The 10,855-nt window shown below is 44.5% G+C and overlaps 1 protein-coding gene across 2 annotated transcripts; it reads left to right on the top strand.

Annotated features, from left to right (window-relative positions):
- The first annotated feature begins 4,312 nt into the window (after positions 1-4,312).
- On the top strand, positions 4,313-10,854 carry POLR3H (RNA polymerase III subunit H). Of its 2 annotated transcripts, XM_057389123.1 has the most exons (6): positions 4,313-4,648; positions 5,776-5,872; positions 7,467-7,553; positions 8,534-8,597; positions 9,218-9,425; positions 9,912-10,854. In XM_057389123.1, the coding sequence occupies exons 1-6, from the start codon at positions 4,538-4,540 to the stop codon at positions 9,963-9,965; spliced, it is 621 nt and encodes a 206-aa protein (XP_057245106.1). In that variant the 5' UTR covers positions 4,313-4,537; the 3' UTR covers positions 9,966-10,854. The 2 variants fall into 2 exon arrangements, with proteins under 2 accessions (XP_057245106.1, XP_057245112.1); XM_057389129.1 differs by lacking the exon at positions 7,467-7,553.
- Position 10,855: the final 1 nt, after the last annotated feature.

Raw genomic sequence — 10,855 nt, 5'->3', positions numbered from 1 at the left:
AGAAACTAAAATCCTAAGGCATCAATGGCAAGGCCACAAAGAAGCACTTAAACCACAAGTGCCAGCGGGTTCTGCCATTCCGCATCACATTCTGCTTGTGGCCTTTCAAGTAGTTTTCCATGACAGAACAGGAAACTGTCACACCCTACAGACACCTCCAGGCTTATCTCTCCAGTCTACTGTTCAGAACTCTGCAAAAGAAGGGGAGAAGACCCCCAGCCAACTCCACTCTGAGTTTCTCCTGAGATGGCCCCTTCTTTCCTGGGGGGTAATTCCACACATCCAGACCAGGAGGGTCCTCAGCTGGAAACAGCTGGAAGCCAGAAGAGTGCTGGGGATGTGTGGTACAGGCACACCCTCTCCTTCCCCAGTCATTCGTTTATCATTTGTACACAGAATATCAGAAATTCCTGGATGCCACATCTACCTCTGTGCCCAGCTGCATGAGCTAAACAATATGAACTGAAGAGAGGAGACAAGCATCAGAGCCTGGCTCTCCCACATAAAGGCTCTTGATGGAAAAGGCACAGGAAACTTGAAGYGAGTTTGGCTGGAAGGTGGCTCTGGGCATGCGCTGCAGCAAAGGAGACAGAGAGTCTAAAGCAGGAAAAATGATAAAAGGAGAAGAGGGAAAGCTTTGATCAAACAGAGAGTGGGAGTGGGGGTGCCAGAGATGCCTGCAGAGAGGGAAGCAAAGGCAGGAGCGCAGAGGACTTTGTACGTGAGAAGATACGTAATTCCTTTGGAGTCAATCAAAGGAGGGCCAGAACTGTCAACATGCAAATTACCACTCACTTCCCCTAGCATTCCTGAGCCAATTTTCTGTAAGAACCATGGGGATGCGGGGATGAAGGAGATCTTAAACCAAGTAATTTGGGGGTTTCTTTCATTTTCCTCAAAGGTTCCAATYCTTCAGGTAACTTCAAATAGTAATTTTGAGTTTTCCTGTACAATCRTGAGAATGAGAAATGTCTGGGATTTTCTCTGATGGACAGAAAAACTCTTCTGCACCCCCTGGATTTCAGCAGCTAAAGCTTAAAAAAAATCCAACYGCCCAGCAATAGAGAACTATGTTCTGAAATGCTGGAAAAGAGCCCAATATTACTGAGAGAGACTGTAGAAACTTTATGGTTATGTGTGAAAAGATGTATAGAGGCATTGTGGATTTCTGGATATTCACCATGTCAGTACTACTGGGACAAAAAGAGACAACTCAGCAAAACAATCTCTTACACCGTCTCCAATAGCAAGACACTTCAGCGGCAGCTTTAAATGCAGCGTAACTCTGAGCACTACCAATAGCTGAGTTGAGGCAATACCCATAATTTACAGGGCAAAATTTGGCTTTTGTTTACATTGACGATAGCACTTACAAAATATGGAATTCCTCCAGGGAGAARACCTAGGTGAGGACAGAGCAACATCTGTCATGCGCAGACAGCTTGGGCACATACCACATGGGATTGGGGAGGGGTTAGCTGAAGAGAGTGAGACTGGAAATCATTTCCCACAGCCTGGATGTTACTGGTGGAGGCTGAGACACTGACAGGCAAACTTGGCTCTGGTGGTGATRATAGCCTGGTACTGGAGGCAGTGAAGCTCATCCCACACTGCCATCACAAGCTTTCTCTCCACACATTTCAATTCAGTTTCCCCAGAGTGATATCAAAGTACCTGCAAGTTTCACCAAAATACACAGCTGCACAGAGAAGAGGAATCTTGTCCTCCTTACTGAGGAGTGGCCCAGAGCATTCAACCCTTGTTGACCATCACAGAGCTGATACAGGAGACAGAGAATCTGCATATCTTGCTTGGTGCCTGCACTTTACAATACACTCATAGGATACAAGAGAGTAAGAAGTGAGACCTTGCAGTCCTGCTGCTCACACAGCTGTTTTTTGGGGGCTGTGGATAAGACTGAAGGGAGACGTGTCTGCTTTGTATTGGGCACCCAAAAGCTCCCGATGGGGCATGGTTATTGGAAGCATGAAAAATGTTAGCTCAAGAACGGGCTAGAAATGGAAGCATCACATGACTATCTAAATCCACTTCTGTCTATCTCCCATGTTTTCCCAGGTATTTCAGTCTACTGTTCCCTGAGCACATGTCCCTATCTAACCTTACAGTTCTTATATACAAGCATCTAGAGTGATCACCTTGCCAAAACCACCAGTGCCTAAGTTCTCTTTCATTTTGCAAAAGGAAAAGATAAGGCTATTTCTTCCCCTGCCTTCAGGAAAGGGTTGAGAACAATYCTGTCTTCTGAAAAGATAGCTAGACACCTGCAAAAGCTGCACTAGTTAAAGGGCAAACCTTGCATTGCCAGACCTGCATGAGGCCAGGACAGAATAGCAAGGGATGCAGCATGTGTGCCAGCAAAACTGTGCTGTGCCGAGATTAGCGCAGCCGTGACAAGAGTACAGGAGAAAGGAGTCTTTGTAAGGCTCCCTGAAGTAGGACAAGAAGAGCAGGAAATGCTGGGGATTTGGGTTGAGGTGTTCTGATAGAGTGGTGTCTGCTGTGCTGGCAGCAGAGCTCCTTGCTGAGACAGTAGATACTGCTCCAAGAAAAACACTCCTCTTCTGAGGTGACAGGGGAAATCTTGTTTCTGGGCTCCCCATGTAATACAAACATGGTAAACATGGGCAGACCAGCCATGTTTATTAAAAAAAAAAAAAAAAACAAACAAAAACCACCAAACCAAACCTAAACCCCAACAGATCTGGTTAAACAGAGTAATTGCAAAGAGATAAAAAATTCCTTGTCCAAGACAGGTATCTTGTTAATGAGGCCTAACAATGGTATTTCCAACCTTGTTTTTCCCCTCCAGTTCCCAGACAGCTCAACATTTAATAATTCCTTACCTAAACTGCTTGTTACTGTCCCACCACACGCTGCTGGGGAGCGTGGGGGATGACACACTTAGCCTTCRCATCAAAGCCATTATGCTGACAGTGCAGTTTTCACTCTCAGCCAGGGATGTTTGGTTTTCCTGGCAGATCTTTTTTTAAACACACTTCAAACAACCTCCTATTTTCCCTGRCAAATCTCAAGACATTAGCATACCCCCTTGTTTTCTGCCATCCTGCATGCTGCATTTCCCTCACTGCAGAATGCACCAAGACCTCAAAAATTATATGACGTGGGTTACTTTATTTTTGCCAATTAACACGCAGAAATTATTCCAGCTCTGTGTGACAGCAGTTTGTCCCTGACAATAACCTTGACCTAAGCCATTGGGCAGATTCAGCTGTGAGGAGCTTCCAGGTGCAAAGAGGATTACATAACCACCCGGGTTTGCTGGAGAGGTGAACAAACAGCTGAAAAATTGCCTGTCAGAGAGGCAGACTCATTTTTGGGCTCCTGAGCACAAGAAGGACACAGAACTTCTGGAGGGGGTCCAGCAGAGAGCAACAAGGATAATGGGAGGACTGGAGCTCCTCTCTTAGGAGGAAAGGTTGAAGGAGCTGGGCCTRTTCAAGCTTGAGAAGACTGAGAGGAGACCTCATCAATGCGTATCAGCATCTGAAGGGTATCCAGAGGATGGGGCCAGGCCCTTCACGGTGGTGGCAARCAATAAGACAAGAGGCAATTTGCAGAAACTGATGCCCAGGAAGTTCCACCTGAATGAAAATAACCTCTTTACTGTGCAGGTGACCAGGCACTGGAGCAGATTGCCCAGAGAGGTTGTGGAGTSTCCCTCACTTGCAAGAACCCTCTGGATGCAATTCCTGTGCCATGTGCTCTGAGAGGACTGTAATGTCAAGGTGGCTGGAAAAATAGACTTTCTAACACAGTTTGAAGCATTAGTAATCAGGTATTCTTTATCTACATAAGACATATAGAGTATCTCTGAAAATTTATATTTTCTATGTTATTTATCAACTGTGCTTGAGAAGGGAGGTTGGACCAGATGCCCCACTGTGGCCCCATTCTATCTGACCTGTTCTGTGATCTCTACTGACCTATCTGGATTGAAGTTTACGAAAATGATAAAATAAATCAGAATAATTGCGGTTATGAATTGTTTCATCTGCAGCACGGGAGAATCCGTCCGGGGACACACCTGGCGGAGGTGAAGAGGGGCAAGAACGAAGTACATAGCGCCCCTGCACAGGGCGGTCGGTTCCTGAGGGCCTTTCCACCTTTATATTGGCCAAAAGCAGCACCGCCCGAGGATCACCGGACGGAGCCAGGCCCCGCCCCGCCGAGGAGGGACAAAATGGCGGCCGCGGGCGCCCCGCCCCGCCCCGCGTCAATCAGGGCGCGCGACCCGCCCGCCGAGAGCGATTGGCTGCGGCGGCGCCGGAAGTGGCGCGAGGCCGGGACACGCGGCGCGGCCCCGCGTGCGGCAGGTGCGTGAGGGGAACCGCCGCCATCCCGCCGGCATTCCCCCGCCTCCGGCTCCTTTTCCCTCGGGACAGCGGGGATACTGCCCCACCGCGCTCCGTGCCACACGGTGGGGTGGATTGTCGGGCCCGGTCCTTGCCGCGCTCCAATTCCCGAGGCTGTTGGCGTCTCCTTGCCCTTCACCACTATGTTTGTGCTAGTGGAGATGACTGACACTGTAAGAATTCCTCCCTGGCAATTTGCAAGGAAACTGAACGAATCCATTGCTGAAGAGCTAAACAAGAAATTGGCCAATAAGGTAAAGCGTGGGTCACGTATAGGTTGATGTGTGGATGAGGTGTCATGAGATTGGTTTAGATGTGAAGGCCATCTCCAGTGACTGTTAACAAAGACATAGCCACGTGTCATCTCAAAGGGGACATTTTTCTAATGGCTTATGCCGTAATGGAAAGACACGGAGACACCAGATGGGGCAGAGAAGCATGGMAGGGAAGTTGGAGCAGCTGCGGTTTGTGTTTTGAGGAGCAATCCCAAATGCAGCCTGAAAAACAAATGCAAACTAACTCATTCAGTGGGGAATTTAAGGAAAAAATACTGTGTAAGCACATGTAGAACAGTAATACTGGAAGAGAAATGAAAGTGTTAATAGCTGACTAAATTGAAATACACTGTGGCAGTGAGAAGTGTGGCAGTGTGGTCTTGGTGCAGCACATAAAAAGTGTTTTCTGGACCTGGAGGTCACAATTTCGCTGTGCAGCCTGGGATTGTGATTAGCATATGGCTTCAGCATGAGGCGGGTTCGAAACTCAAAATGCAGCTTTAAACATGAAGGGATCTCAAAAGAGCAGCCTGAATGGGTCGAGGGTTGTGAATAGCAGATTACACAGGCAGGTTATGAAAAGCAAGTCTTCCTTCATCCACTGATGATTGGTAGCTCCCTCAAGTTTTGTAGGCAGTGAAGCTGTCTCAGAAGTAGCAGAGAAACAAAGAATTTACCTTGTGCCTCCCAAAAGCTAATATAAGACAAAGGCAAGCTTAGAGGCTTCTCAGAGTGTAACTCCCCCAGAAAGTGTGTTTAGCCTTTGGACAAGCTGTGTGGCTGGTGAATGATGTCTGGTGGGAGCGGTTTACTGTCTTGGCAGATGAAGTTCTCTCACCACTGACAATTTTGCCAAGGGCTTCTGTTTGTAGCAGTGTTCTTTCCAGTGCCAGTGAAAATGTGTTCCCATAACACTTGAATTGGGGTTTCCCTGTGCTACTGGCAGTGTTGAAGGCAATGTAACAAAACAGCCTCCATCCCCTTTCGCCACCCCTCTGTTGCTTCCTTTAGAAAAGGTGTGCATAATGTATGAATTCCGTAGTGTGCTTGATTTATCCTGGTGGGTTGGTTGATAYACTGTTTTTAATTTTTTTTTCTTTTGTCAGGTCGTATACAATGTCGGGCTCTGCATCTGTTTATATGATATCACAAAGCTGGAAGATTCATATATATTTCCTGGGGATGGTGCATCACACACCAAAGGTAAGTGCTTTTCCTCAGTTATATGGCAGACAGTTAATTAATGGAAATATAAGCTGAGTTCAGTTGTTAGGGAAAGTAACAACCTTAAGTTCACAACCTTAACTCAGTTCCTGTTAGGAGGGCAAGAGGAACATGGTGAAGTCTCTTCCTTTCTTTGCTGTTTTTGGTACAAATACAGCTTTAAATAGTTAGTCCTGCTTGCCTTCTCCAGCAGTCCATCTCTTTTCTACACTTAGAGACATTAAGTGTGGGGTAAGGAAGTGTGGGGTAATTGAAAATTATTGAAAGTCTGCACATAGAAAATAAGTTGCAATGATTGGTCTACATTCCTCTAGTGTTTTTTTCTTTTTGAAGCTTATTTTCTSTAGCCAGGATGTTGAAACCTGTTTCTGCATATAGCATTTTTGCACAGCTTTTGATGTTCTTGTCCTAGCTGGAAGTTTTATGACATTTTTGTTGAAACTTAGACAGATCTGGTTGATCATACTTTTCTAGTGTTTTTTTTTAATAAGAATTGACTAATTTCTTTGCTTTGACTCTTGGCAAATGTGAGTAAAAACTGTAAGTAAATGCATAAAAGAAGAATTTTTTTTAATATTAAAATAAGATTTTAAACTGGGAAGAGATGCATTTTTCTAGTTTCAGTTTATAATGTGGAAGCATAGGCTGAGCACATAAAATATTTCCTGTTACAATGGAACTGCACTGACTATATGTGACTCCCCTTGTYGGAATTTTAACTCCAGTAGAACTTGTTCCCTGTAAATAAAAGTTTCTCTAATACTGAAGGAGAATGGCAGGCTTTCCTGCTTGCCTTTATCTCCAGCTTCTTAACTTAGAGTTGCTCCTTGAACTGAAAGAAGTTTTTCTCTCTGAGCTTGGGAAAAAGGTCTGCTTTCAGAATGTGGGCTAGCACTTTGATGAATCCTGCTATGTCTGGTAATCACTCTTTAATGCACTGCCTAGTTTTATGTAAAAGAGGAGCACTGAGAAGTTACAGATAAAATGATGTTAAATTGCTCAGAAGCATTTTTTGGCTGAGATTGTCTTGTAATAATAAATGCCATGTGCTTAGTTGGAAAAATTTTATCTAGCTTGGATGAAAAATCCAGTTGTGTTAGAGAAACTTATTTAATCTGGTAATATTTGATTTAAACTATTTCATTTAAAGAAAATATAGCATTGCAGACAAAGAGARAAGGCAGAAGTATTACAAGAAAGTATAATTTCAGCTGATACACTTGAACTTGAAGCATTGTGGAGGAATGTTTCCATCATAACTTAATCAGAGGGCCTGCTCCATGTTTGTTATCTTATACTCTGTTTCTATGAACTACTTGCAAAACTAAGGAGCTGGGAGCAGGACACTGCTGTGTCAGATCAGCTGCTGTCAGAATTTGTACAAACCAGTTAGGAATCAGATCCCTTATTCGTATTTTTATATCTAATCAGTGCCTGTAAAGAAATTGTAAAAGAAACTGGGTGTTTTAGTGGGCATATAGGAAGTGGGATTTTGTTTTAATGGCTGCCACCCTGTGGAAGGACTATAGTTCACTAATATGGACATAACATTAATGATGTGTTTTATTTGAAGTGCATTTCCGCTATGTGGTCTTCCATCCCTTCCTGGATGAGATTCTGATTGGACAGATTAAAAGCTGCAGTCAGGATGGCGTCCATGGTAAACCACAACTTCTGACATTAGGGGCACGTGAGCTGCAGAGTTCTTGGGTCTGCTGAGACACTGATTTTGGGTGGAATAATACTCTCTGTGGGCTGGTTAAAGGGTGTTACTGGCCTCTAGTACTGCTCTGATCTGAGGGTGATTGGTAGTTTGAGCCTGTCAGCTTCCCTGACCTTGATAGTTTTGTCTGCAYTCCATTTTCCTTTTGCCCAAGAATAACAGGCAAGCCTGTCTGGAGCATAGACTGGATTCCTTTCCCTGCTTCAGTTAACAGAACTTGGTTTTCCCAAAATGGAACTATTGGCTTGTGTCAGTCTGATGTATTTTCCCTATAGTTCTGTGCAAATTCGTGTTCATTTCCTGTACCTGAAAACATGGCTGGGAAATGTCTTTGTGAGCACAAAGTGCTGCCAGAGTCATAGAATACATAATTGATGAGTTGCTTTCTTTTCCTTGAGGAGTCTTCCATGCAAAGGAGCTCTGCTGCTCAGTTGTTAAATTAGGACAATAAGGTTACCTTGGCTGCATTTGTTGCTGAATTTGGGCATGGTCCATTCCCTGATAAAATTGAACATCATGAAATCTCAAGGGGGATGTGAGGCCTGTTCTACCTTTATGTTGGTCTTTATTTAGCATACTATATATGTGATTTCTAAGCTCTTTTCTGTCACAGACCTCTATAGCATCTGACTCATTTCTTGGAACGCTTTCATTTCCATTCCTGCTCCAAACAAACTTCTCCTTTCCCAGCGGGCATGAAGACTGTGCCCTCTGTTGCTGTGTGTACTTTCAGCTGGGTGGTTGCTTTGCTGCCAACTGAAATTGAGCGTTGTGGCTCAAAGAATAATTTCTGCATAATCTCAATGTCCTTTCTGAGAGAGGAAGGAGAATGAATCTAGAAATGCATTTTAGGAATTGCTGTGGGACATCATTTGCAAAGGATTGTTTCAGTCTTAATCAAATTCTTCTCCCCACAGTTTCTATTGGATTCTTTGATGATATTGTCATCCCACCAGAATCCCTGCAGCAGCCAGCTAAGTTGTATCCTTTGATCACCTTTGATAACTTTACTACTTCATTTCAAAAGATTGTGCAGTGCTAGCCCAACAGGCATTCACCACTGCAACAATGAAGGTGCTCAGCAGCAGAAGCTAAGCCGTTGTGTCGGGCAAGTCCCGCAGACTGTTATCACAGCTAGACAGGCCCTCACGCTCATTAGGTTTTGCAGGATCATTGTGCCCACTGATAGAAATGAATGGCAGTGTCCCCTRAACAGCCAAGTTGTAATCCCTGCCTCCAGTCTTGGCTGCTGCTGAAGATAGAATGCAGGTTTTACTACATCATGTAATGTCTACATACATGTGTGTCTGATGTGCTTCAGAGTGGTAGAGGAAGTTGTCTTGGGTCTGAGGTTTGCTTGTTGAGGGGTCTTCTCTGGTTTTGGGGTTTTTTGGGTGGTGGGTACACCAGCAGTGTACCCCTTGAAGCACGAAAATCAGAAAGACGGGTCCTGGGCTACGCAGATGATAACCTGGGACAACACACYGGTTTGGGAAATGACAGTGAAAAGCTTTGAATCAAGTCTGTTTTCAGAACTGTCAGAAAGTAAYGTGTCAAATAGTATACTGATTGTTTCCATCCTTAATCCTTGGCATGGCCAGTGATGAAGCAGAGCAGGTATGGGTGTGGGAATATGAGACAGAAGAAGGGGCCCATGACCTTTACATGGACATTGGGGARGAGATACGCTTCCGAGTGGTGGATGAAACGTTTGTCGATACGTCACCAACAGGTCCAAGCTCTGCAGAGGCTTCCACTTCAAATGCTGCAGAAGAAGTCCAGAAGAAAGAAGCACCCTACACTCTTGTGGTAACAATGTGCATTAATTCATGCAAGCTTGAGGGTGTCATGGTTTATGCACTGTCTAAAATAGCCTTTCCCAAAGAGCTGATTGCTTTAAGCTGGTGATGAAGCAGTCACAAAATGAAAGGAGTGGRAAAGGGGAGAAATGGGATTATTCTTGTGGTTGTTCTGTTTGCTGAGTGTTTTCATTGGAACACTTGGTGGTTGTTGGTGGTTTCCCCTAGGAGGCTGATTTAAAGCAAACTGTGCACGTATGAAGGTACAGAGCTGGGAGCAACACGTCAAGGTTTATACAGCAACTGAACAGTCTTTTCTTGAAGTGTTCTGGCATAAACCCTACCTACCTGAGTACAATGCCTGAGAAAGGTGGATCTGAACCAGTGACAGCTGTGTTCCATAACTTAGAGGGGAGAGATGTTGTATTTTTAGGCATTTTCCTCTATTCTTTACACAGTTTACAATTGCATGCTCTCATCTTCTCTCTGTGAACAGGGGTCTATCAGTGAGCCAGGACTGGGCCTCCTGTCGTGGTGGACAAACAGTTAGCTGCCATCAGAGCCTGCTCCACAGAAAGTCTTTCCAGTGGATGTTTGGGGGATAATGGAACCCTGCTGGTGCTCATTGCTCCTCCGAAGCTGAATGAGAAATTAGACTTGCCATTCTCTGTTTTCCCTTCAGCTTTCAAGCTGCCAGAGAGACAGTTGCTCTCAAGAAATGTCTTTACTGATGTGCAGAAGTGAACTTACAGGCACAAAAAGCCTTGAGCACAGCAACTACAAACTCAGCTGGAGTTTAGGTCTCCTGTCCCGAAGGGAAAATTGKGGAGGTCTTTACTTGCCTGAATTAAGGAAAGAATTTACTTCAGTGAGTAAAAGCRGAAGAGAATTCGTGTTGAGCAGTACCACTTCTTAGGTTGGGATTTTAGAGGGGTGGAAACCTGCCCTTCTTTTGACCAAAAATGAAGAAGACAGCAAAAGACAGCAGAATGAAATGAAATGAAATGAAATAATGAAATGAAATGAAAAGACAGCAAAAAGTTGGTAGCGATGCAGTACTCTGGAGACCTGGAAAATGCTGCTGCTGGGAGAGCAGGGGAGGTGTTGGTCATGTTCTGCTAAGATGGGAACTTCACCCATGGATGAAGTCAGCCAGAAGAAACAGGAATGACAGTTTACTGAAAAGTAATTCAGGCTTATTGAAGATGACCACTGTGGAAAACTACAGGCTGTTTATTTGTGCTGAATGGAATGACTGTATTGGGTGGGCTGTATTTATGCAGAATCAGCTGAACTTTGCAGGAGTTTGACTGAAAATAGGTAATTCTGAACTGAAATGGACCAAGGCTGCTTTGAGCAAAGCTAATTCCTTGTTTTTGGGGGTTGTTAATACCGTAAGTGGAATAAATAGTAAAAAACACACAGCCTTGCCTTCCTGTA

Source organism: Malurus melanocephalus, unplaced genomic scaffold (assembly GCF_030028575.1).
Source record: "Malurus melanocephalus ecotype Western Australia unplaced genomic scaffold, MMel_1.1 scaffold_17, whole genome shotgun sequence".
Classification (NCBI taxonomy): domain Eukaryota; kingdom Metazoa; phylum Chordata; class Aves; order Passeriformes; family Maluridae; genus Malurus; species Malurus melanocephalus.
The sequence above is the reverse complement of the archived record's forward strand: the minus strand, read 5'-3'. Positions and strand labels throughout refer to the sequence as shown.